General features: G+C 38.9%; 4 protein-coding genes across 22 annotated transcripts in view; 3 read left to right on the forward strand and 1 right to left on the reverse strand.

Moving 5' to 3' along the window:
* Positions 1-8,843, forward strand: part of cux1a (cut-like homeobox 1a) — a 117,313-nt gene extending 108,470 nt beyond the window's left edge. For all 11 annotated transcript variants that reach the window (XM_084400353.1, XM_084400351.1, XM_084400355.1 and 8 more), the window contains 2 exons: positions 2,998-3,298; positions 4,722-8,843. In XM_084400353.1, coding sequence (XP_084256479.1) covers positions 2,998-3,298; positions 4,722-5,166 — 746 coding nt within the window. In that variant the 3' untranslated portion in view covers positions 5,167-8,843. The remainder of the gene's footprint in view (positions 1-2,997; positions 3,299-4,721) is intronic.
* Positions 8,844-10,049: 1,206 nt separating this feature from the next.
* Positions 10,050-11,787, reverse strand: dnajc30a (DnaJ (Hsp40) homolog, subfamily C, member 30a). The gene has a single exon (XM_084400362.1). The coding sequence runs from the start codon at positions 11,744-11,746 to the stop codon at positions 10,709-10,711; it is 1,038 nt and encodes a 345-aa protein (XP_084256488.1). The 5' UTR covers positions 11,747-11,787; the 3' UTR covers positions 10,050-10,708.
* A 549-nt stretch (positions 11,788-12,336) lies between these two features.
* Positions 12,337-17,596, forward strand: kctd7 (potassium channel tetramerization domain containing 7). The gene is made up of 4 exons (XM_084400484.1): positions 12,337-13,990; positions 14,946-15,115; positions 15,313-15,491; positions 15,906-17,596. The coding sequence occupies exons 1-4, from the start codon at positions 13,697-13,699 to the stop codon at positions 16,280-16,282; spliced, it is 1,020 nt and encodes a 339-aa protein (XP_084256610.1). The 5' UTR covers positions 12,337-13,696; the 3' UTR covers positions 16,283-17,596.
* Positions 17,597-17,699: 103 nt separating this feature from the next.
* rabgef1 (RAB guanine nucleotide exchange factor (GEF) 1) lies at positions 17,700-26,203 on the forward strand. 9 transcript variants are annotated; one of them, XM_084400475.1, is made up of 11 exons: positions 17,725-17,811; positions 18,657-18,849; positions 19,027-19,220; positions 20,498-20,641; positions 21,030-21,050; positions 21,719-21,885; positions 21,976-22,057; positions 23,464-23,596; positions 24,023-24,114; positions 24,197-24,453; positions 24,786-26,203. In XM_084400475.1, exons 2-11 carry the CDS (start codon positions 18,671-18,673, stop codon positions 25,185-25,187), a joined length of 1,671 nt encoding a protein of 556 aa, XP_084256601.1. In that variant the 5' UTR covers positions 17,725-17,811; positions 18,657-18,670; the 3' UTR covers positions 25,188-26,203. The 9 variants fall into 9 exon arrangements, with proteins under 9 accessions (XP_084256606.1, XP_084256601.1, XP_084256604.1 ...); XM_084400477.1 differs by having other exon boundaries at positions 17,787-17,828; XM_084400476.1 differs by having other exon boundaries at positions 17,799-17,929.
* Positions 26,204-26,528: the final 325 nt, after the last annotated feature.

Genomic DNA, 26,528 nt, shown 5'->3' on the forward strand with positions numbered 1-26,528 from the left:
ACAGCATTTATTCTACATTTTGCAACACTATACATGTTTTTTTTTTGTCACTCTTGATCGATTTAATGAATTCTTGCTTTTGATTTGAATGTTAGTGTAAAAGAGTTTGTTACATTTGTAACAATATAACAGATGTTACATGTACAAAGCTACGAGTAATACTAATAAATGAAGACTTGTTCTTACATCTTTCCAATAACAGAAAAAAAAAAGCCCAGCATCTGTGTATTTTTCTGCACAACCGTTATAGAACGCCAGCCCCTTTTGTCATGTGTCCATATTTACTTTCAGCACCTGCTAATTATCGGCAAGCGTGCGTTTGTGTTTATCCGGTATTGATTCCAACAGGCGCAGGAGTTGCAGAAAACAATCTTTAAGCTGCCTCTCGTCAGCGCGCCTCACTTTAATGTGAAGAGATGCGCGAGATGCCGGAGATGAGCCGGTCAGGCAGAGGGAGGCCTGATGGGCTGTTTGATTGCTCTTTTTTTCCCTCTTTAATAGCCCAGATGTGTCCTCTGGCTGCCGAATAGGCCGCACATGCTCTGTGAGGCCGCTCGTCGCTCCGCTGTCTGGATTGATGAGGGTGGGAGATGTCAGTTCCATGATCGACTGTGACAGGCTGACGGCTCTGTGGGGCTGGCTTACTTAAAGTCCACTGCACCCAGCGCCGGGCCCGCACGCCTGCGAGCTTGCAGCAGGCCAAGTGAACATTCCTGGAGTCATTAGGCCTGTTTAACACTCCTCTCGGGCTAAAAGTGACATTACTGGTGCTCCCTGGGTGACGATGACGATGATGGTTTTGTTATGAGTCAGGCTTTTGCGGTGCGTGTGCGCGGAGCGGGCGAAACTCGGGGGGACCTCCTCGTTAGAGTGAAACTGGCTCCACCATTTACCCCTAAAGCCCACTGTGCGCTTGCCAGGGACAGAAAGCAACAGCTTTGCTGTCGTGTTCTTTCTATCTGTTTTTGTCTCTCTCTCCACCTCGCTGTTTTTTGCTCTAGCTTTACAGAAAAGAGTATGAGTTTGACCTCGGCGCTGGCTAGAGGCACAAAGCAAATTAGCCTTGCTTGGCCCTTGTTCTGAGAGTTTTAGCTACCAGCGGAATCTTTTACCATTGCTGTTGCCAAAGGCTCCTCTTCAACAGACACTGAAACGCAGCGGAAATGACAAATTTCACACACAGCTGTGTAGTGAGCTGTACTGCACTGTTTTTAATCAGAGCAGGGATATTGATGTGCTTGATGTCTGTTCGTTTAAAAAAATTGAAAGACATACTGGTTAAACAGTGTTATTGTTTCTGTAAATTGTTCTTAGTAAGCTGTAAATTGTTTGAAGGAGAAGGAGTGATTGGTGTTTTGAGAACATTTGCTTAGCCTATCATGAACAGCTTTCTCCTGGCCTAGTTGGGCCAGTATTTCAGATTTGTACTTGCTCGGCCAACATTTTTACTGGCAATAACACTTTTAATCTGTATATTGTGAAATACTATGTAAGGGATAATGTAGAGCGAGGCGGTTGTTATAGCGAATACAACCCCGACAGGCTGATTGGGATCTTGATCTTGAATCAGCCTGAAGGGGTTGTATGCGCTATAACAACCGCCTCGCTCTACATTATCCCGCTTATTACATGGCTACCCACCAAATAAATCAATAATTTGACACAAAATATTGATTTAAGAAGGAGTTTATTGATTTGAAAACGATTGTATTGCTTCCGCTAAAGAAAATAGTCCGTTCCGTCTGTACGGTTAGAATCCTGCGTCCATAGCAACGCTCTGTTTTTCATGGCAACGGTGTGTTATACTTCGCCGCATTCTACATTGGAATTCAACCAAGCCATGTAATAATACAATTTAAAATATATACAAAGTTCTGTCATGAAACTCTAGATGGCGCAGGCTGATGGGTCCTTAATTTAACCTGCTTGCAATCACATCATTATCTATAGGGCACAGCTGATTGGTTCCTGCTCTGTCAGCAGCCAATGAGCTCGCTGCTCAACCTTCAAATACTTGGTTGGCATTTGCCTTAGAAGCATCATTACTCTGGTCTTTAGTGTCACATGATCCTTTAGAAATGATTCTAATATGCTGATTTGGTGCTCATGAAATATTGAATGTTGAAAACAGTTGTGCTGCTTAATATTTTGTGGAAACCGTGATACATTTTTCAAGATTCTTTTATAAATAGAAAGTTCAAAACAACAGCGTTTATTTGAAATTGGAAATTAAATGTGTCATTATAAATGTCTTTACTGTCACTTTTGATCAAATTAATATAACGTATAAAATACAGTAGCTGGAGATTTTACACTTACAATTTAACTTTGCAACATCTAGAAACAATTACGTTGAATAGACATGATGCAAAACATAGTTGATTTATCATTTTCAACCTTCTTTAACTGACTCTCACAAAAAAATATATAATCTAAGTTGGGCATTTAGACCACATTACTTTATTTAAATTAACATAATTTGCTAAAAAGCATAAAACATAAAAAAAAAACATGTGTAGGACAAATAAAAATACATGTACAACAAATGCAAAACTTTATGAAAGCATAGGTCAACTCAAATCATCAGGTTCTCTTTATCGTTAAGCCCCGATGAATCTACTTTTTGTTGGGGAAGTTTTTATTATTTTTGCAATGCTGGTGGGATAATGGTGGAATCAAATATCTGAGCCAAATTCACAAAGACCTTGATGCAATAATAATATTTGTAATCAGAGACTGCCCCCTACTGACTAGAGAGAAATACAGTATTCAAGCACTGTATTAACTATAATTGAATCTACAGCATCTAACACACTGTAACCACCATAGACACTGAGGGGGACACATTACCCCCCCCTTTTTTTTTTCTTTTTTGTATTGACAAATCAATATGAGGCCATCTTGAATATTTCCTGTTCAACAAAATCACGTGATATGCATTTGTTTATGTATAATCTCTGATTGAATTTACAGCTGTTTTCCATATGTGTTTTCCAGCCTACATGAAGAGGCGCCACAGCTCCATTGGTGAGAGTCATTCGCTGGACAGTGGTCTGTCAGGAAGTGACCTCATTCAGTGCGCCAGCCCCCAACACCTCTCCCAGCAGCAGCAGCAGCAGCAGCAGCCCCAGCAGCCCCATCTGAAGAAACCCCGTGTGGTTCTGGCTCCAGAAGAGAAGGAAGCTCTGAAGAGAGCCTACCAGCAGAAGCCTTACCCCTCCCCTAAAACCATCGAGGAGTTAGCGAGCCAGCTCAACCTCAAAACCAGCACAGTCATCAACTGGTTCCACAACTACAGGTATGGTGCCACTTAAGGCTGGTTCACACCAAAAACGATTACTGAAAATAACTAGGGCTGCTCGATTATGGCGAAAATCATAATCACGATAATTTTGCTTTCACAATTATCAATACTTCAGGAAAAACTAATACTTGGTCAATTAATGTAAGTAAAAGTCCTCAAAACAGAAGACAAGTAAACAGTCAGCAATACAATAAGAACAAAGAAACTAAGTTACAAACTAACCCCCAAAAAATACAACAGAACAAAATTACAAATTAAATAAACAGTATTTTAGTTTTTTCAGGAAGATGTACTCACAGTGGTATTCAGATAAGTTTAGCCTACAACAGAAATTGAATAAAGTATTCAAATGTAAAATAACACTGCTATACATTAAATATAGACTAATCCTTATTAAAACTACAGTTTATTCATTCAAGAGCAGTGAGTGATTTTATCTTTGTCTTTTGTTTGATTAACAGTAATGACTGCAGCAGATTTATTAGGCTGCTGTCACTTTAAGAGCTAATGCACAGACCCAATATCACTGTTACATAGCGCTCTTTCTCAGTGTTTACATTCACTTAAGACATAACCGACTGTGTTTACGAGGATACTTACCAAAACGGCATTTCGACATATTTGTGTGTAGGCTATTTGACCGTTTAGGCGAGTATCTAAAGCCCACAGTATACTTTGCTTATGCACGTTCCGCCCCGTCTCGGAGTATCTCTTTACACTTTTAATAACACATGTTTAATATCAAGCACGTCCTGCAGTTTAGCAGCAATAGACTGCATTTTTACAACTCTCACTTATTTGGTTGATTTTGATGTCAAGTTTGGGCTTTTAGGGAGGAACGAAAATGTTATTTGTTGGAAGCCAAAATTGAAATCGAAAATCAATTACGATTAATCGCACCGCCCTAATATAAGCATCCACACAAATTGGCAATAATGTTCTGCTTTAAATGCTAGAGCTTGGGTGGATTCTGATTGGCTGTCAATGTTTTTATTAAAAAATCATTCTGAAAATGATTCCAATTATATCGTTCTTCTGTGTCGTTATACTTGTAGTGTGGACTTCCCTATTCTCATAGAATTAGAACGATTATTAAAACTTTATTCACGAGTAAGATTATGCGTATTTGGCGTGCTGTCCGGGGGAGGGCTCCGAGCTCAGAATTTTTTGCCCGTACCCAGAGTAATGGAGGTAAGTCTGCTATATATATATATACCTCTTAATTCGTTGATTGGGTTGATTAACTGAATGTGCTCCACTCGTGTTTAATTAGCTTTGATTATCTGAATGCGCTCCACAGGTGTTTAATTAGGTTTAATTATCTGAACGTGCTCCTCCCAAACTTTGTTAATAAAACATCATTAGTTACCACTTGCCTGTATTCCCGTTCTCATGAGTCTTGTTCTTGTTTTCGCAGGTCCCGTATCCGACGAGAGCTCTTTATAGAAGAGATCCAGGCGGCGGCTGGCGAAGGCGGGTCCCCCTCGGCGCGGGCCGGGAAGTCTGGGGGCGAGGGAGACAACAGCTGCGACGGCACCGAGTCCGACAGCACAGCGGAGGGCCGACCGAGTGGCTCAGAGGAGCGCAAGCGCATCCTGGAGAGCCCCGGCCTCAGCCACAGAGACGAAGAGGGCGAGGGCGAGTTCCCCAGCGCTTCGGGCACCAGCAGGCCACGGGGAGGTATCATAGACAGCCTGTTCGGCATTCCCGAGTCCGTATCTGTTCCCACTGCCGCTCCGACCCCCTGCCGAAACCCAAAGGACAGCAGTCTGCGCAAGAAGAAAGCAGCCAACCTCAACAACATCATCCATAGGCTGGAGAAAGCGGCGAACCGCGACGAGCCTCACGAATGGGAGTTCTGAGCCACCGCCGTGTTGTCGTTTTATTCTCACTTTGTCCCTCACTGAGCTAACCTGGCCAAGCCTGGTGCACACACACCACCGGTTAACCCAAGGGTTTTCAAATCGCTGTTTAGAAGTGGGCTATCAGAGACGAGAACAAGAAAAGGAAATGAGTTTTTAGTCTGTTTATTTTGTGAAGCACTTAACAGCCCTGCTGGCCACAGGGCTGTAACACCATTGGGTTATGGTGAAGACACAAAACTTAAAAGCACAGGAGAGGGAGCGTTCCCCACTAAATATTCTCAAGACTGGCAACAGTCACAAGAAAAAAAACAAGTACACACTATGATATCACAGTGTCTCTATTTCTAATAGAGATGTTCTCACCAACATGCTGAATAACTGTTACAATAATTTATCAGTTCTCAAGACTTGGGAGTTTCCTCTTTTGTATCATGTATGCTTCGGCCATCAGCAGAGACTAGTTCGAACCGGTTTCAAACCAAAAGTCAAGCATTTAAAAGCAAGTGTTGGCTGAAGGAACACGGGTGCACCGTCCCCCCTGCCTCTCCCTCCCTACCCCAGAGGAGGCCATCCAATGGCTATGCAACTCTAGTACGCAATGGATTCCAGCGTAATGGAACCCGCATTATTTTCACAGTTCGGAAGCTTCTCCGATGTGAGAAGAAAATCCTTTTTATAGCAATTAAGTTGCCACCGAGAGATTGCACAGTCAGTTGACTCTAAACAGCACTCCTTTTGATTTTACACGCCAACGGCCTAAAAGAGAAAAAGAAAAATCATGCGAACGAAAAATAATCGTCGCAAATAAGAATCCACGTATCATGCAAAAATTCATACTGTTGTAGTAAGGTCGACGCAAATGGGAGATGGGAGAAATTTCGTAACTTGATAGCTAAGTGTCAATTTTTATCGTTATTTAGGTCTCTTGTAAGGGTAGCGCTCGTTTATTTTTTTTCCATAGCTTTAATCGCCTCCGCGACTTGCGTTTTGAAGCTCGCAGAGGTCTTGTTTAATAATAAACGTCCTTTTAGGCCAAAACAAAGACAGATAGTGAAGAAAAAAAGGATTTGTACAGTACTTTGAGTAAATATTCCTGACAAGATATTTTTTAAAGAGAATGAACAAGCCTGATTTTTATCCTCTTATAAAAGAACCATACATCAGAGACCTCTAACCAAGTTGGGCGGTTTGGGCCCATAGAATTACAATTCTAATCCAATATCTATGGTGTTATAAATTCTAATTCTATGGTGTGGCCGTGGGCCACTGCACTGTATGGGCTGGTCCTCAGCACCAGGGTACCGGACGCTGAGTATGCGGGCTCTCGTGCAAACTCGAAACTTCAGGTTTTTCACCAGCTTCTCCATTCGCTGTTCACACGAGCTTTTCAGAGTATGTTCACGGCACGCATCTGTCCTCCAAGACGACTGGAAAAACACCTTGCAAAATGGACTTTTTCATACTGTATATGACGGAGGACTCGGGACACATCTTCATCCACATTTCTTGTTTAACACATAAAAAAGAGGAAAATATGTCGATTGTGAATGAAAAGCTCTTTTAACGTTAGGAACCTGAGGTGAATCGCTACACATGCGCGTCAGAGGACGCGGCGAGGACTTTGCACCTCTGTAGAAACGTTCTTTCTCTCCTGAAACACCTTTCAAAACCTGCTCACTTTTCACCTCCGGCCCTTGTGTCATTGTATGCAGTTGATTTTGTGAACGAAAGCACAGAACGGTGGTGCCACGCGCTCGTCTGTGTGCGAACCTTGAGTGTGAGGTTGTTTGTGTGTGTGTGAGTGTGTGTGATTGTCGACAAGAGCGATCTATATTTGTATATTACTACTACTACTCGCCACAGGCTGTGGAAGCAAACACCTCCTCACGTCCCTAAGCTATTTAGCAGTCCTGCAGCATATCACATAGTACATTTAAGTTCTTTTTATTTACACGCATAAACTAATGGTAGATTTTTTTGTTTTTGTTTGTTGGTGTGGTTTGCTTATTTATAGATGCTGTCTTTTACATATTGATGTCTTATATTGTTATACGTGTTCTTTTTTTTGTAATGGAAGGGACTATAAAAGGTCAGGTTACATATTTTTAGACTAATAGACTGCCGGCAGTATTGGATTACATTTAAATGATGTACTTTTGATACATGTCTATTGATTAATTCTGAAGATTATCATTTTTTTGTTTCATTTTTTTTGTTTCATATATTTTACTCTGTTAGTGAGCTGGATGAACAGTTGCTACGTTGACAAAGGAAGCAGAATTATATGTATTGCATTAATGATTTTAATTAGTACGCATTTTAGATGTTTTAACAATTTAAAAAAAAAAAGTCAATTCAAGATGAATTGCATTTGGCTGTATTCACTCTACAAAGTCAAACCGATTGATGCTCTTGCATTATGTTTTCAGGTAATTAATTAACCTGCGAACGTTCTGAGATTACATTTGTTATCGCAATCAAGCTTAGTTGCTACATTGAGCCAGTGAACAACTGGTAGTTAACGTCACTGAAAATAGCTGTTGCTTTGAGCTGCACCTTGAGGAATTGGTCTTTTAGTTTGTTTTTGGTTTTTTTTTTTGTTTTTTTAAAGTAGGAATGAAATTCACTTGATGTCGTTCGGTTGCGTAAAAATTTACGCCGATTAATCTTGGAGAACAATGTCGGTTTAAAACTACCTTTGGCCTTTTTTATATGTGCCAATGAATGATTCAAAATCAAATTAGTCTCTTTAAGACCTAACGAAAGCACAGAGAGATACTTCATGAACCAATGTTTTATCAGAATATACGAATACGTCGAAGCCCGTGACTGTTTATCAAACGTTCTCTCCACATCTAACATTGGAGTGCCTTCACTGAAAACTGTTCGCTATTAGAATCGCGTCGTCTTCATTCCAAGTAAGTGATTGGAAATATCGTGTGTCAGATACCACGTTTTAGCAATTTTAGCCAGCAAGTTCAAGAATAAGGTCTCATCTAGTCTCAGGTCATAATATTCTGTACTTTTAGGGTGTCTGTATTGTTTTATCTGAGAGAAAACAGCTGTCCCAGGATTCAGGCTTGGTTATGAAAAAAACCCAAAGTTTTTACAATGGCAATTTCAATCGGTTAACTCCACATTTTTTTTGTCCCAAAATGTCGTTTTAATCATTTCTAGGCATTCATTAGATGTTTTATTTTGTTTAGTTATTGTGTTGTATTGTAACGGTAAGTTTCCCCCGCGCTGGAGGAAGTTCACAGATGGATTAGGCATGTGGAAACTCTTAAATGATTTGTAAAATAGACTGTAGATGTGGACCAAATTGTCAAAACAGACAAATCAACTTGTAAAGACTCTTTTCCGATCATAAACATGTGATTTCAATTGAAGAAGAAGAAGAAACACACATTTAAGGAGCACATTCAGATCTGGTCTATATTAAGGACGCTTTTATATGTCTGCCACGTTCTCACTGACTGAACCGTAACCGTACTGTTGATATCATGGCATGAAACACTTAGAATAACACTTAGAAACAACGAGTTTCCAGACGATTCTCAATGCAAGATGTCCAGCACTTTTTCTCTGCTTTTTGCTAATATTTTTCTATGGAAAGTATTGCAGATGACTAAACACATCAACATACGACTGCACAGACAGCACATTTATATGATTTCTTTAAAAAAAAAAAGACAAAAAAAGAAAAACAAAGCAACAAAAAAAAGAAAAAAGATCATCATTATTGATATTACATTGGTAGTCACGAGTAGCATTAATGTAGATATTCGTCCGTAGCTTAGTTCGCTAGTGGTGTCATAATTGTTACCTCGTTTATTCCCTCACACTTACATCACTTCCTGAGACAGTATGTTCTTTCTTCACCTGAGACAGTATGTTCTGAACAGCCACAATTTGTTTCATTGTATCCCAGATGGAGATTTTCTCTCTCTTTGTTTTTAAAGTTGTGTAATTGTGTTACATGTGAGGCGAGCACGACGATTATACACCTGTCTCAGCGAGAGCAACAATTTAACGTAGTTATCATGATTCATTTCGACCAACAATCTATGGAAATGGGATGTCTTGATCACGACATTCAGATCTCTCTCTTTCTCTCTCTCTCTCTGTTGTTGCTCTGTATGCTGTAATATGGGTAATATGAAGCCTTGTAATGAAATATGACAGGCAGCTCCCAACACAAGCTGGTATCCTATAGATTCTCCTTAGGTCTCTCAAAGCTCAGGTAGAACCTCGGTTTAGCACAGTCCTTTTGTCCATTAGTTTGTTGGTGACACTTTCCCTCTTACACCTGCTAACGACAGTTGTATGGTTTATTTTTCTATGTGTCATGGTTTTGAACCACAAGATGGAGCTGAATCCTCCATTTTACCTGAATAAAGACTCTTCCACTTTGTTCTCTTGATATGTATTTAGTTCGGTTGGTTTTTCCTTTGTGTATCATCATGTAGTCTTGTATTCTGTTCCCAGCGCTGTTCTAATCCAAAATGAAAAAAGCAATATCACTGTTTGAAATTCATTATATTATTATTATTATTATTATTCCTCATAACCACCATAGGTGTATTAACTGAAGTAAATATCTTTTGTACAAACACATTATCACTGTACTCTGCATTTATTTGAGTATTTCTGATGTCAGAAATTTGAACCCATGTTCAAGCAGCCCAGATCAAGCATCATTTACATGTCTAAATGTTTTATGACTACAACAGTTATATATATGCACATGTGTATCTATTATGGGGATGTGTCTTTAAGCACCCAAATGAAACTACAACACAAAAGTCTCAAAAATAAACATTTACTGCTAGAAACACCACACTTCCATACAATCAATGACCGAAGACAAAGTTGCTGAAATATTTTGAATAATTTATTTTTTCTCATCTACATCCACAGAATACAGATTCCTCCATGCATTTAAATAACCAGAAGGTACACTTAAATTGCATTGTTGTAATTTCAGCAAATCTCCATTTCCAGGTTCATCCCAATGTGAGATTGAACCAACATTTTGTATTAGCAGTCGACATCCTTATAGCCAATCACAACTCCAGAGCTTTTCCATCATTCTTCCAAGTGATTTAGTTACACTTTAATTGTCACGTCACAGACGTTTATTTGAACACAATACTTGACAGTTATTATAATTTTTTTATTGGTGGCTTAGTTGAAGTGAAGCCAGACAAATAATATTAATAAACTGGTAAGTTTTTTACCAAGGGCCTTTGTGCAAAATAAAGCCACTAGTGTTTATTATTCCTTAGATTTTGAATACAGTTTAACAGATGAGGTAGAGCACACACTCATAGCTACAATGGCACAAATGATAATATATCATTATCATATCATGTGGATATTTAATGGGTATCTTGCCAAAGTATTAACTTTGAGGGGGTTGTTGCAACTGTCCGTATGTAAAAAAAAAAAAGAGGTAAATGTAAAATATCACAACCATATATTTGTGTGTTGGCTGTTAAAATTTGAGAGATATGCTTCAAGTATCCCTGTATCTTAATCACTTGCTAGACCTTAGGCTAAGTAAGATTGCCATTGCCATAGCCAGCATCAACCCCACAGTGATCTCCTTCAACCTGCCCAGTTTCAAATCCTCATAGTCCTCCTTCTTCTTCCTGAGTATCTCTTCTCTGCGCTGCCGGAGCTGCTTCTCTCTCTGAAGTTGTTCTCCATAGTGTGATCTGATGAAGGTATCAAAGTCGAAGATGTTTTGCTGGGCGGCTCCAACAGAGGGGGAGTGTCGGGCTCTGGTCTGCTGTCCTGATGCTGGACTCTCTCTACCAGTGGGTTTACTGGATCCCAGCAGGTCTGCTTGACTCAGGATCCCTCGATTATATTTCCTCCTCAGAGCTTTATTACCCAGGACGTGGTAAGCCTCACTGATCTGGGAGAACATGAACGTGGCCTCCTCGCTCCCTGCATTCTTGTCCGGGTGATATATAAAGGACTGTTTATAGTAAGCAGTCTTGATTTGCGCATGCGTGGCTGTTGGAGACACTCCCAAAATGTCATAATAACCAGACTTTGATTTGTATAGTGGCTCAGCTCGACTGCCGTTATTTTGCGAGCCACTGTAAGCTCTGGTGAAAGACACAAACTGAGAATTTGCGATTCCATAGAGAGTCTTTTTATGAAGTTTTCCGTGTGTTCCCCAACTTGAGCTCTTCCAGGAAGGCACGTGCACTGGAGATGGATTAGACTTCAATACACGACAGATATTCCATTTACTAATATTTCCAGAGCAGAAGTTCAACGGTACTTTCAAGCTGTGTGTATCTCCACCAGCACCCGTGAAGCGGGTAAAGAGTCTGTTTACATTCTCTTCTGAAGTCTCCAGAACAGCCGGGCTGGCTTCACACAGTCCTTTAACAGCGCGGACACTCTCACTTCGAGCTTCACGGAGCTGTAGTGACTTTGTTAAAGCTGCAACATAAGCTGCCTGTGAGACGGGTTTATAATCTTTATCCAAAAGCGGGAGATTTTGCGGTTTTAAACGCTTGTAAGCTTCTCTCCCGAACCGGTGTCTGACCTCCGCCATTGCGCAGAGCTCACCTAAAACAACCGTCAACAGTTTCCGTGAGGAGCAAAGTGACCAATTAGATTTGCCCTTCTTTTCAGGTTGAGTGAAATTTAGCCAATGCCGTGCGAGGAGAATATTTCCATGAAAGAGATTGGTGGAGCGTTCAGGTTGTTGTTACATCATAATTATTAGACTGTAGGATTTGGGTCATTCTTCCTACAATTACATTTTTAAAATGAGACAGTTGTTATTCATTCATTTATATTTATTCATAAATTATTTATTTATTCATTACATAGTATAGGTCAAAGTATCACGACATAAAGTGGACAGTAACTCAATGGACAGACTATCAGCAATTATTACTTCACAGTTTTTAGATAATGTAACCATAGACATTTAATTGTAATAAAAAAGTGTTATTTCAGCTGCTCTGTGGGCAGGAGAGAATGACTGTTGACCAATAAATCAAAATGATTTAAAAGGGTAAAATTTAAAGGGCCCTAATAAAATTATATTCCGTAGAAATTTAGCAATGTTATTAAATGTATTGGGGACACATACAAAAGCACTTCATTTATCCTGGTAATGCACTGCTTTCTAAATTCAATTCAGTTCACTTTTATTTGTATAGCGCTTTTCACAATACATATTAGTTTCAAAGCAGCTTTACAGAAAATGCATGTGTACATTACCATTCAGAGTGTTATCAGAGGTGACTGCTTACAAATCATGCATTTCAGAAATGTACATAGCCTATACAAATCACACAGTTAGCTAACATCCCCCCAGTTCCACAGACAATTCTTAAGTCTCAGACTAAAATGCACGTTTGAGCTGTTTTAACTGAAAAACAATTGCTTTGTCTCAAGAAGTCAAGATGGACACCAGTAATGTTTTTATTTCTTTCTAAGGCATGTATATAAAAGCCTAGTCCTGGCTTAATTTAAGCCCTGTCTGTGAAACCAGGCCAGTTATGTATTAATTTTAGGCAGACACTATGAGCTTATACTGAATTAATTACAAGTTGTGAGCATAATGATCACAATATAGAATTTAGCATTGGTGCATGATGATTCAGAGTTTGCATCATCTGAAGTCCTCGCAGGAGTTGGAGTCATCTCCTCACAGGTTTTGTGGCATCTGAAAACTTCGTAGACGAGGCTGGATCCAAACTGGAGCTGGGCAGCTGGCATACCCTCTAGTTACCTCAGAACAGAAATAGAAAAACAATGGAAAATAATTAACGTAGCTGCTGTTCATAATATTTCAAGCAAAAGATAATAATGTGTATTCGATCTGATATAACTGGAGCACATGACATGAGGTGTATTATGTGAATGCTTGGCTAAAGAGATGTGTCTTTAGGGTCGATTTAATCTGGGCAAGTTGTCTCTAAGCTCCAAACATCATCAGGAAGGCAATGCCAGAGTTTAGGAGCCAAATGCGGAAATGCTCTCTCTCCTATGGTGGACTTAGATATCCTAGGTACAACCAAAAGTCCAAATGTTTTTTGTTTTTTGTTTTTTTACCTTAAAGAGCGTGCTGGAAATACTAACACTATTTTGAAATCAAAGAATTCTTAAACATGAATAAAAATTAATAACATATATAGTGTGTGTGTGTATATTTTATATAGCCTAACTAATTTAAACTCTGCCCTACATAAAAGTGAAGCCTGATGAACTACGTGTACACAAGTTACGCAGGTTTGTAAATCTCAATGTTTACGCCTGTAGCGGAGTACACAGCTGAAAACATTCCAGGCGTGCGCTGTCACCTACGCAATTTGCGTACGTGCTTTACCGAGCACAAGAGCAGTCTCGTATCCACCTGATCAGCCTGTAGACCACGCCTCTCTCGCGGGGTGTGCAGTGCTACCCTGCCGTCCTGGACATCATAACAATCGCTGACAGTCTACGTGTGGCCCTGAATCTAAACTATTATCAAACCTGCTGTGGTGTGTGCATGCAGCATAATGGAGCAGGCGAAACAAACGGAGAACCGCCTCCGCTTTCCTTTAGCGCAGCAGCTCCGCTCCAAATGGCAACATCACGGGTGAGGAGGTTCGCGCAGGAGGGGCGGACGGTCCCTCCTCAGCCGAGAGTGATGGTGGTGTTTTCGGCTGCGAGTGACACTGAAAATCAGGGAGATGCGATGTCAGGCGCGGACACCGGGGAAGAGGAGTATCGCAAACCAGTCATACCTGTCCCTAATCTTAATCTAGGGAAGTCCCTTCGCACTTTAGACGCACCTGAGGAGGTAAGTCCCCGAGGTTTAAAGAGGATGTGCTATTATTATCATCAGGGAGTAGTTTGTTGTACTATAAGTGTGATTTATGAAATGTCCACTATCATCTGCTTTTTCCCCAATGTGATTCTTTTCCCAAAAATTATCTGGAGGAACCGTGTAGTTTCCCAGCGTTTTGCGTTTAATCATAACCGTTTCCATAGGCAACAGATGTATTGAGTGCGTTTGCTTCCCGATTACTGCAATCTGATTGGTCCTTTATCCCAGTGGGGCGGGGGCACGTTGCCTTTGATTGGTTCACTTCACATGTCAATCAAATCATATCAACTGGATTAAACTAATCGCGTTTTGCAGAGTCAGACTGCTGATAAACACAGAGTGACCTGTCGAGATGTGTAAATGCTTAAGTCCAACACCCGGGTTTTAAGATAATTTAAACATTTAACAGCACTCAATTTAGTAGGTAATGTTTCAAAAGTTCAGAAGATGCTAAAGATACACGTCTCAGTCCTGGTGCATAATGAGTACCCTCATTACAGTGAAATATGTTATATACACTATCTGCTTTTGAAAGAAATGTGTACTGAATTGATTAAAACAAGCAAATACATTTATAATGCTACACAACATTTTTATTTGAAATCAATTCTGTTCTATTAAACTTTCTATTTATCAAAAAATCCTGAAAAAAGGTATCCCAGTTTTCACAAAAATAATAATAATGTGACACTTAAGACTGATGAAATGTCTTTACCATCACAGGAATAAGTTACATTCTAAAAGGTATTAAAATAGAGAACAGTGATTTTAAATTGTAATTCTGTTTCACATTATTATTATTTTTACTGTATTTAATGCAGCCTTGATGACTATTAGAGACCAAACTTTGAGATGTTATGTACATTCAGACTAACGTAAAGGGATATTTTTGTTTCTTCTCTCTCTCTCTCTCTCTCTCTCTCCATAGTTCCCCGAGGTCATCCCCCTGAATGTAGGAGGAACATATTTCACCACTCGGCTGTCCACTCTGCGACGTTATGAGGACACTATGCTGGCCGCCATGTTTAGTGGCCGCCACCAAATTCCCCGGGATGCAGAGGGGCGATATTTCATCGACCGAGATGGAGCATATTTTGGGTTAGTGTTTAGTTTAGTGAATATCTGATTATGTTTAGTGCCTAGTACCCAAAAATATAAAGCAAACATTATGATTATCTGAATTTAGCTTTTGTTTTTATTATTTCATCAGTGGATGACTTAAATAACTGCTCGATATCCAGTTTAAAATCGCATGCTTATTAGAAGTGCTTATATATACACTTCTCTGGCTTTAGGGATATTCTGAATTTCTTGCGAGAAGGTGAGCTGCCTCAGAGGGACCGTGTTCGTGCGGTGCACAGAGAAGCTCAGTATTATGCTATTGGGCCTCTTTTGGAAAGCCTGGAAGACACGCAGCCACTTACCGGAGAGAAAGTGCGACAGGCTTTTCTTGATCTCTTGCCCTATTATAAAGGTAAAATAAAATAATTAGGGGTGTAACAATACACTCATGTCACAATTCGGTTCGATACACGATAATGATCTCAAGATACGGTACTCTCACGATACTCTGCACAAAGCCAGAGTAAAAAAAAAACTTGTAGCACATATGGTAAACGGCGATCGCAAACAGACCGACTGAGGGGAGCCCCGCTTTCTCTAACTCGCACTGGGCCCCGTCCCTTGCTTGGCATGGCCCTGGTCATTACCATAAATTTAAACTTTTATTTTGGGTGAACTATACATAAACATATTGTCACTATCCACAATGCATGCTGCTTTTTTGTATTGCATTTATGCAATATATTGTTACACCCCTAAAAATGATAAAGAAAATGAATAAAAAAGTTGTTTTCATTTAACTAAACATTGTTCCATTTTGCTCCAGAAAATCTTGAGCGCATTGTGGAGATCGCAAAACTTCGCGCCATGCAGCGGAAGGCTCGCTTTGCGAAACTGAAGATCTGCGTGTACAAGGAGGAGATGCCTATCACCCCTTACGAAAGACCGCTGTTCAATTCGCTGCGGTTTGAGCGTTCGGAGAGTGAGGCCAAGCTGTTTGAGCACCATTGTGAGGTTGACGTGTCCTTTGGGCCCTGGGAGGCAGTGGCTGATGTTTATGACCTTCTTCACTGCATAGTGAGCGACCTGGCAGATCGTGGCATCTCTGCTGACCAGCAATGCATCGGCGTGTGTGACAAACACCTCATCAACCACTACTACTGCAAAAGGCCCATCTATGAGTTTAAAATCACATGGTGGTGAAGGTGAAGTGTTTTAGCAGGTGTTTTGCCAAAAACTGAGATCAAGGTCTGAGCAAGTGATGTTTGCTGCTGTCTACAGTTACAATGAACCAGCAAGATCATGGAGTCTTTCTCGAAATGAATGGAAATATTAATGACAAGCTTTTGAATAAGATGGCTGTTATTATGGCAGTTGCTCTTTTGTTCCTTCATGAAACTGCAATTTGCAACCCAACATTTTCTTTATGGGCAGCTCTATCGATTCTTTAGTTTTTGTAAGTAATCGTTTAACTTAGTTTCTTTAGAATAAAGCTGGAATTGTTCCCTCCAGTTGTTGTTTTAAAGGGGTTTTCTGGAATCGACCTCAGAGGAAGTGAATTTATGTGAAACTGTTTTCTGTTCTAATTATTACGACATTTCTGCAAAGTACGCTTTTGTGTTAGGTGTAATGAATGTATTAACAGTTTGATCAAAGAATCAATCAGCTGGACTCACATTGGGAAATTGGACGTTTGTTATTGCTTGTGATGTATTTCTTAAGAAGGAAACCTTTTTTCCCTACAGTATTTTAAAATGATTTTACCCCATTTGTTTAACTTCAGTTATATATATAGGACCTGATCTGTATTATGTTGCCAGTGATGACAAGCACTATCATGCAGATATTGACTTTTAACTAATACAAAGGTCTCATCTGATATTTACAGCCACCCAGAGCTTCACATAAAGCCTTCTTAAATAACCATACACCACTAGGCAAGCATACAATTATTGATTTATGAAAACTAAAAAATGTATTTTTAAGAATAAGTTTACGTACGTACTACATTGAATATGACATGTCCTGAATATGAATCAAAAGAAGTATATATTTAAAATTGTTCTTAAAGACTGTTAGTCACCTTATTGCAGGTTAGATTGCCTATTTTGCTATACTTTGACTCTTTATGAAATTATTTTCTGCTGCCAATAGCTTTTGTCCGCGCTTTTAAGTGCCATAACCCTCAGCAATTGCATATGATTTAGCAGTATTTGTTCATTTAATCATCTGAAACCTCTGTTTCTCACTGGATTGCTGTGAGAGCTGTGAAGGCCACATGAAGTTGCATGAGCTCTCTGTGTTTTGGCAGCAGAATATCTAATACGAGATAAAAATGCATCTGATAATCCTAACTGGGATTTATTTTCAGTCATTGCCCAGTTTACTTTATGTTGCTTATTTATTACCCGATGCATATTTGGTCTCTGTTGTACATTTGGTGAATACTGTTGTTTGAATTTCTTTATTGTACTGGCTATTATTGTGCTGATAATAAACCATATATTTTGCAATTTATTAAGAACAGGGCTTTTTTTTTTTTTTTACGTTTATAATAAAGCTTCATTTATCAGATTGGAAAACGAAAGTACAAAAGGTGATGAAATACTTAGATGTATTTGGACTGTTGACATTTTGGAGCTCATCCCACCTATAGCCCCGCCCACACAACGCATACCAACAGTCGCGAGGATATGATGTCATTGTGACCCGGAGAAGAGACCGCTGACGAGGTATCTGTCGCTGTCCGGTAGATTGACATTGCACACGAAAACTTGCTTTTTTTGTTGAAAATGTTTTGTTTAATGTAGTTTAAGACGGAGTGATACATATTTATCTTATTAGCTGACCGTGAGTTATTGCGTTTGTTTTTACCGCCGTAGCAGTTTTGCTAGCTTGACGTGTTTACCTGCCGCGAAGTGAATTGCATTCAATGTTATTTTCAGTAGACGATATATTTTCTAAGTTGATTTTAAACTCCCCATTAGACATTTAATAAATGTTTAGTTAGCACTGAAAATAAGCTACAACCCTCGGTATTGAACGAACGATGTCTGTATGTGATGTAATACTCGGAGTTGAATGTCATGTCACCGGTGTTGATCAGAGTGTTTGTGTTTTCAAGCCTTTATTTCGTTAAAAATTTAAAGAGGCGAGACCAAACATGTTTGAACTAACGTTACTTACTCTTGTTTGAACTACTTACTTTTTTCAATTCGATTGAGATGCAGTTGTTTGAATTGGTTGTTTGACATCAAGTCAAATTCGCATTCAATTTTTTTAAATATATAAATAAATATATATATATATATATATATATATATATATATATATATATATATATATATATATATATATATAAAATAATCCTTACGCTTTAGTGTGAAAATATCAATCTAAGTGTGATATTTACATTAGTTTCATTTTCAGCTCTGCACAGATTATTGAAATGACTCCTCTTGTCTCGTTTTTAGCAATGTTGACATCTGTGGTATGTTCTGCATGAGTTGCATGTCTGTTGTCTTGCTGCATGTACTGCAGACAGGATATGCAAATTCAAACCTGTTTCTTTACCTAGACAAAAGAGACACAATGAGTCAGCGCTCGGAGCGACGGGGGATCCATGTGGACCAATCAGAACTGCTGTGTAAGAAAGGCTGCGGTTACTATGGTAATGCTGCCTGGCAGGGCCTGTGCTCCAAGTGCTGGAGGGAGGAATACCAGAGAGCCCGGCAGAGACAGATCCAGGAGGACTGGGCCCTGGCGGAGAAGTGAGTTGGACATGCTGCTTATGAAACTCTCATGAAGGTGGAATTAAACTCTAGTGGTTGTGTTTTGTTAGTTTAAGTATTAAGTAAAAGAATCATTCTACGTCGTCATGAGAGAGATTCATAAAGCAAAAAGTGATGTTCGGACAGACTGATGTAATGACGTGCTTCCTGTCGCAGGCTGCAACGAGAAGAGGAGGCGGCTTATGTCAGCAGTCACAGTTCCTCTCAGACCCAGCCTCCACAGTCCCACTCTCAGCCCTCTCTCGCCACCTTCTCCAAGTTTGAAGAGAAGAAAACCAATGAGAAAACCCGCAAGGTCACCACCGTGAAGAAGTTCTTCAGCCCCTCCTCCCGCACGGCACCTAAAAAAGGTACGAGGAGGGTGGGATTGGAGCGATGTGAGTGTGATTATTGTTGTTTTGCAGTGGGAGGAGTCAGCTGATGACCTGCAGTGGGTGTGGCTTGTGGATTCGATTTGGTGTTGTTCGTCTGCAACCGACAAAATTAATATTTGCCCTTGATAAAATATGCCTTAGGAATATTATCATTGGTTGGACAAGGAAAAACTGGTTTAAAATAGAGTGGAGATGAGGTGCTGTAGATTTTTCCTTTCTTTGCCACTTTTCCCCTAGTGCCCAATATAAAAAAATTGCACTTTTGCTTCTAGATTCCCTCTGGAAATCATGCCTGTATCATATGCAAATTACTTCCCTTATCATCATACATAGTTCCATTTTGATTTTACCATGTCATTAGATGACATCTCTCTGATAAAGCCATAAACTGTGCCTGCATGCACCATCCAAACAGCAATGTGGATTTTATACTAGTTTAATATTAGTTTATTAGACATAAATGATTGTAATTAAAAGGCTTTATCATTGAAACGTCAAGTATATACACTACCGTTCAAAATGTTGGGGTCAGTAAGAATTATTAATTACGTTTTTTTTTTTTTTATTAATCAGTAAGGTTTTTGAAAAGTAATTTGATCAAAAATACAGTAAAAACTGTAATAGTGAAATATTATTACAATTTATAATAACTGGTTTCTATTTGAATATATTTAAAAATGTAATTTATTCCTCTGATGGCAAGGCTGGTATTTTCAGCATAATTACTCCAGTCTTCAGTGTCACATGATCCTTTAGAAATCATTCTAATATGCTGATTTGCTGCTCAAGAATTATTATTTTTCAGCATTTATTTGAAATAGAAATCTTTTGTAACATTATAAATGTCTCTTTTTATAATTTTTTTAAATAAATTTGATCAACATCCTTGGTGAATAAAAGTATTATTTTCTTTCTTAAAAAATAAAATCTTACTGACCCTTAACTTTTAAACAGTGTAATAAATCTTTGCATGATTTGATGCATTTATGTTCATTTGTGATCACATGATTTTATAATTTGTCTATCATGTTTTTATGAGATGATTTTATTTCATCAAGTGACCATTCATCTCTCAACTTTTCTTCATTTCGTTGGTGTTCTGCCGTTCTGTCTGATCTCTGCCCCACCTCTCATCTTTTTCACGTTCTCATCTGAAACTCCTATGGTGCCACATTTGTAATCCCCCCCCCCCCCATTTCAAACCCCCTCCATTATTGTCGCCCGTTTCCCTTTGCCTACCCTGGGTGTTTTAGTCCCCCCTGAAAAAGAAAGAGAGAAACGAGAGAAAGAGAAAGAGGAGAAGTTGCAGGGCAGGAGGGAGAGCCATGGAGAAACCCTCCTGAGGGATCTGAAGGGCATTTTTACCCAACCCTGGGACATGGGCTCCCCCACTGAAGGTAACCGACAGAGCCTGAAGAAAGATCTGGGGTAATGAAAAGGAAACGTGGGTGGAGATTGCAGTGTTTGTCTTTTCTGAGGTGGACCACCCCGTTTTTTGTGTGTTTTGATGTTCTGTGTTGAAGAGGTAGCTGTTTAAAAGTGTCTTTACTAAAAGTATTTCACAAAGTACAACAAACATTTCAGAGTTCAGATTTTATTTTAACATTTTATGTTCCCCTCAGATGTTCTTTGTGACATACTGCCCTGATCTATACTGTGGATTTGTTCATTTCTCTATGTTACTTGTGTGTGCGTCAAAAGACATGATTTCACCCTACAATTTTTTTAAATGTTCACTGTCTCATTGTCATGCGTCCTCCTCTTTTCTTGTCTATCTGGTGGCAGCTCTGGTATCGAGGCTGAGAGGTGGGTATTAGTGCCACATCACTGTAGCCCTCCAGCACAAATCACAGAAAACAAACCAATGCATCAGTGTTGTGTATATATATGAGCTGCATGCATTCAGGCTGAAATTCTTCTAACACTCCATTAATGTCAGTGGGGTGTTCAGAAAGACAGGTGCAACAGCATTTGGTGCGTCTGTTTGTGTAGTGTTTAGTTAAAGCATGCTTGTACCAGAATTCTCTCTGTTCATTCAGTTACTCTATTACCATCTTTGACTGGTCTGATGTCAAAGGTGTTGGCATGGTAACAGATCAATATTTCAGTAGTATGGCCTACTTTTGAGAAGGTTGTTCTCTCCCTTTATGGGCTACAAGTTGATTTGGGCTTGTGAATATATATATATATATAAATATTATGACATTTTACATTGGTTTATTCAGTGGAGTTTTTCTTTATTCTTTGCAGAAAGTCATGTCTAATTCAGCCTTTAGTTGATTTTTGAAGACATTTGGCTACCCATTGGACTTTGATTGTTGTAGAATGATGGGAAATTACTTAATTTCACATGACATTCTGCAATGAAAACTGACTCTGCTGAACTTCCATTTTCATCCGATCCATTTTAATATCCACTTTATGTTCATAGAGTTTGTTTGTAAACACACTGTGTGCTTGTTTCTGTTCCTCAGAGAGCCACGAGGGGAAAACGCCCAGTCCTTCCATTACCCGTCAGTCCAGCATCGAGACCGATCGTGCGTCACAAGACTTCTTTGAGTTCCTCAAGACCTTGCAGAAGCCCGGCAGAGAGATCCAAAAGCAGAGCCGCGCTTTCATAGACAGCATGGGAAATAAAAAGGTCAGAACCAGGGTCACATGCCCACATCAACTTTTAGCTGTTAATCATTTCAATAAGCATATTTTTTTTGTATTTGTTTCGGATATGCAGGATCTTAGTGCTGAAGAACTGTCTGAGTGTGTGCAGGACTTCTATCAGGGCATGTCTGACCGACTCTTGAATCATTATAAAGGTAGGATTCATTCTTCAGAGAAACCTAGCAGTGCTAAATCTGTCTAAAAAGACTCAAGTTACTGGTTTGAATCACTCAAATTGCTCATTGAATCCATTTGAGTGACTAACGAATCTGATGCACTTACTGACCGGATGTTTTTTTGTAATCGTATTTGAGAGAAGATATTATCTAAAAATGTTGTATGTACTGGCGGAAGCAGAATTATTTAGAAAGCTGGAAATATTTACAAAATGGAACCTCGTCATCTTTGTTATTATATGTTATTATATATTATATATTTATATTTAAATATGGGCAGACTAGGACATTAACATTTCTAAAATTGCAGTCAGCCATCCCCTTCATGGTGCATTTTAAGCTTTTTGCAGCACGAAACATTAGTTTTTAGAGCATGACAAACTTGAAAAAATGTTTTTTTTTTGTTTTGTTTGTTCAATATTAATTTAAAGTGTTTGAACCTGATCAAAGACTTTTGAAAAATTTGTAAATGGCAGCTATAAGATATGATTGGCTAGTGGATCAAATTCAGCAAAATGATTAACCGCAGTGCCATTGGAGATCATCGGGGACGTTTTGACCTAAATTCAGGGGGGGCAAATCATTGTTATTTTGGTATATTTATATACTATTAATATTTTGAATGAGCTTTTATTTTGATATTTTCAGTTTCCTTTTAATTTTATTTAAAATTTTAGGAATTGTATGTGCTTTTGTCCTTTAAACATTTTTTTTTTTTTGTCTAATATTTATTTCAGATTTATTTAATTAAACAAAAATATTTTTTTCTAATTTTAGTTTTAGTTAACAATAACTACACTGTGGCAAATCCTGTACACCCAGCCACCATGTCTGCTAACCATCAAAGAAACTTCATTGCTGTCCCAGCATGGTGACGTGGGAGCAGGTTTGTGTAACAAACTTGAGATGAGCATCACAGATTTCATGTTTGTTAGGAAAACACAAGTATGTGAGGTATCTAAAGGATATTTTGTTGTATATTAGTGGAAGGGGCTGTTCTCTGTAGAATGCTGTGATCGGATCATTTTCTCCACATCTCTGAGATATATTCATATTTATCATCCTTTATGCCCTTACTGAAGCATATTTTAATGGACTGTGATAGTCTGAACTCTGTTAGAATTCGTTATTTTTTAGTTGACTCTTATGAAAAGATTTTTAATAAAGTAAGACCAGATCTAGTTTTAGAATTTTTATCTAAGATAAAATAAAAAAATGTAATCATTCCTTTTTAATCTCTTTCTTGCTACGAATATAGCCGAGGTAGCTGGGATGGCGTTAAACTATAAACAAACAAACAAACATTCATATTTAGACTTTTTGCCAAAAGTTAGATGAATGCTTCCTTTACAGATGTAAACCTCAGTGTGTTCCTCTTTCCTCAGGCTCCTCTGAGAAGGTGGACAGGGTGATGGACCAAGTGGAAAAATACATCATGACACGTCTCTACAAGAGCGTCTTCTGTCCGGAGACCTCAGATGATGAGAAAAAAGACCTGGCCACCCAGCGCAGGATTCGGTCAGCCAGTGTTATTTTAGTTGTATTTATATATTATTATTTTTATAGTATTTTTTTATCATTTGAAATAAGCTTTTATTTTAATATTTTTCAGTTTTCATTTTTAGTTTAGGTTTTTTAAAAATATTTTAGTAATTTTAGCACTTCAGCTTACTTTTATTTCAGTTAGTTGCAAAGGCAACATTTCTAATTTCCGTTTAAGTTTTACATCTAATGTTTATATTTATAATTCAGTTTTATATAAATGAACAAAAACTATTTTTAATAGTTTTGTTTTTAGTTAACAATAACAACATTGGTAAATGCTTCATATCATTGTAAAGTTAAAGAATGCATATTCCTCAAGAAAGTACAGTATAATGCTTTTATGGCATTCTCCTTGAAGTCTTGATTAGCTCCTTGAAAAATGGTTGGCTGGTTTTTCAGGGCCTTACATTGGGTAACCATTCAGATGTTGTGTGTTCCTGTGGACGAGGAGATCCCGGAAGTCTCTGATAGTGTAGTCAAAGCCATCACGGGTGAGTCTGCAAAGCTTGCTATTATTTTGTCCTTTATTTGCTGTTTTCCATCAAATTACAGATTTTATTTTGTCTACCACAGATGTTATTGAGATGGACTCCAAGCGTGTGCCCAGGGATAAACTGGCTTTCATCACCAGTTGCAGCAAGCATATATTCAACGCCATCAGGGTCACCAAGAACGAACCAGCTTCTGCAGATGACTTCCTACCCACCCTCATCTATATCGTGTTGAAGGCCAACCCGCCACGGCTGCAGTCCAACATTCAGTACATCACACGCTTCTGCAACCCCTCAAGGCTCATGACAGGAGAGGATGGGTACTACTTCACTAATCTGGTGGGTCTACACATAATTTGAATGTGTCCATAATTTGGCATTAAACTAATTTTGTGGAATAATTTGGTTCAAAGCTGTACATTTTTCTTTAAAATATATGCCACTTAGTTTGATATCTAATGCAATGAAATGAATACATTTTTAACTGTGGCAAAAGGGTCCAAAAACAGTTTAGGGCCACTGTAATTACTGCTGAAATTTGCAGGCTGATTAGTCAGATCGCATTTGGGAATAAACCTTCCTGTTTAGTCTAGTCTTTTGGATTCCTGTGTTTTCTTTGCAATTTTTCATTGTATCTTTTCAATTTCATCTTCATCACGTGTTCCCTGCAGTGCTGTGCCGTTGCCTTTATAGAGAAGCTGGATGCCCACTCCTTGAATCTCAGCCCTGAGGACTTTGAGCGCTACATGTCCGGTCAGGCTTCCCCTCGAAGGCAAGACGATCCTGCAGCCTGGCTCCAGAGTGGTTCCCGTTTCAATCCAGCACTTAGCCAGATCCATCAAAATCTCAGCGTCCTATCCAACCTTGAGAAAAGACAACAGCAGGTCATGGAGGGGGCACAGAGCCTGCAGACCGAACTGGCAGAATGGCAGGACAGCGTGGCCCGCGAGGTGCAGGAGATCCTGGAGCGATACCCGCTGGAGATCAAATCACGAGCATCCGCAATCGATGCGGAGAACGTGGAGAACGACAGGCTGCCACCCCCCCTTCAGCCGCAAGTGTTTGCGGGTTAGCATAGCATAGTTTCCTATGTGAATAAGCCAGAGACATGGTCGTACCAAGACGGGTAAAGCATGTTTTTATATGCAATGACAAAGATCTCTGCTCCTTTTCTCCCCATATTTGGGCTGTTACCATTCCATATGCTTTATAAATGCTTACACAGTCCCCCGTTACATCTTTTCTGCAAACATATTCTTGTCGGACTACTTTTGTGCTGCTGATTCAAAAAGGACGAGGCAGAGTTTGTGAAACTAAATACGATTTTCTAACCTGGTTTTAGAAGATCTGTTAGAAGTGTGATGTACCTTAATACATGAGCTGTTTTAAATTACTGAATCAAAAAGCTGCTAATACGTCCTTTAATATGATTGTGAATTTGATGTGATCGTAAACCACTTATCAGCTTTTCTCATGTAGATAATTCATGTTCACTGTAGGGTTTCACCCCATGACTAGTGTGATGTTCTCCTGGATTTTTTTTTATTGATGTATAAAGTGTTTTGTCGCTCATACTGTATACTTAGGAAATTTAAAGTTGAATCCCACTCTCCCATCCTATGATTTTAGGAGAATTTGTGTATTTTGGTACGTTTCGAAGATGCTCATTCTTAAAATGTTTATTCACATTATCGATAAGATATAATGTTGTGCAGACATTTCAGCAATAAACACTATTTACATAGGAATTTGTTCACTTACAAATGAAAATATTGGTATAAAGCTGTGCATTTGCTCACCTAAAATGAATGTGCAATTCTGTCATGGTGGCCACAGGTTGTACACAAATAACTACAGCCAGGATAATGTTTTGCATTTGATGATGTCAGCATTATACATAACCAATTTAATCGTGATCCTGTTGTTACTTTTAAAACTGCCCCAGCTGTAACTGTAACAGGTACTTAGCAAAACACTATATTCTTGTGGAAATAATTGGTTTCATTTACAGTAATGATGTTGATTTATGACTGTGATATTTTAACTGAGCTGATTTATTTATGATGTAAATATAACCTGAGGTGTGTTATTTTGCTGTCTGTGAATGATTATTTATCACATTGTAGCAGCATAATATATAAGCATAGCACAATGCTGACGGTAGAAATAGTCAGCATAGATCGCCACGTTTTTAACCCTATGGCTGACAATATTTGGAAAATCATGTAGGCTACCTTTCTTTTGTACCGAAGCATACTCTAAATGTGTGTAAAGTTGAGTTCTGTATCGGTGCTGTATTTATGCATGGGAAGTGAGGTTCTAGTGTTCCTAACTCTGAAATGAGTTGATTTGCGTCTCATTGGGTATAGCCTGAATCTAACTGTTTAATTTGCACATGTTCATAAGGGACTTTG

The sequence above is a fragment of the Rutilus rutilus genome (genome assembly GCF_951802725.1).
Source record: "Rutilus rutilus genome assembly, chromosome: 25".
NCBI classification, from domain to species: domain Eukaryota; kingdom Metazoa; phylum Chordata; class Actinopteri; order Cypriniformes; family Leuciscidae; genus Rutilus; species Rutilus rutilus.

Excerpts from the sequence above, each read along its gene's own strand:
- dnajc30a (XM_084400362.1), bottom strand. The coding sequence starts at position 11,746 with ATGGCGGAGGTCAGACACCGGTTCGGGAGAGAAGCTTACAAGCGTTTA.
- kctd7 (XM_084400484.1), top strand. The coding sequence starts at position 13,697 with ATGCAGCATAATGGAGCAGGCGAAACAAACGGAGAACCGCCTCCGCTT. Across the intron at positions 15,116-15,312 it reads CGAGATGGAGCATATTTTGG|GGATATTCTGAATTTCTTGC; the intron begins GTTAGTGTTTAG and ends CTCTGGCTTTAG. Across the intron at positions 15,492-15,905 it reads TCTCTTGCCCTATTATAAAG|AAAATCTTGAGCGCATTGTG; the intron begins GTAAAATAAAAT and ends ATTTTGCTCCAG.
- rabgef1 (XM_084400475.1), top strand. The coding sequence starts at position 18,671 with ATGAGTCAGCGCTCGGAGCGACGGGGGATCCATGTGGACCAATCAGAA. Across the intron at positions 18,850-19,026 it reads GACTGGGCCCTGGCGGAGAA|GCTGCAACGAGAAGAGGAGG; the intron begins GTGAGTTGGACA and ends TTCCTGTCGCAG. Across the intron at positions 22,058-23,463 it reads ACTCTTGAATCATTATAAAG|GCTCCTCTGAGAAGGTGGAC; the intron begins GTAGGATTCATT and ends CTCTTTCCTCAG.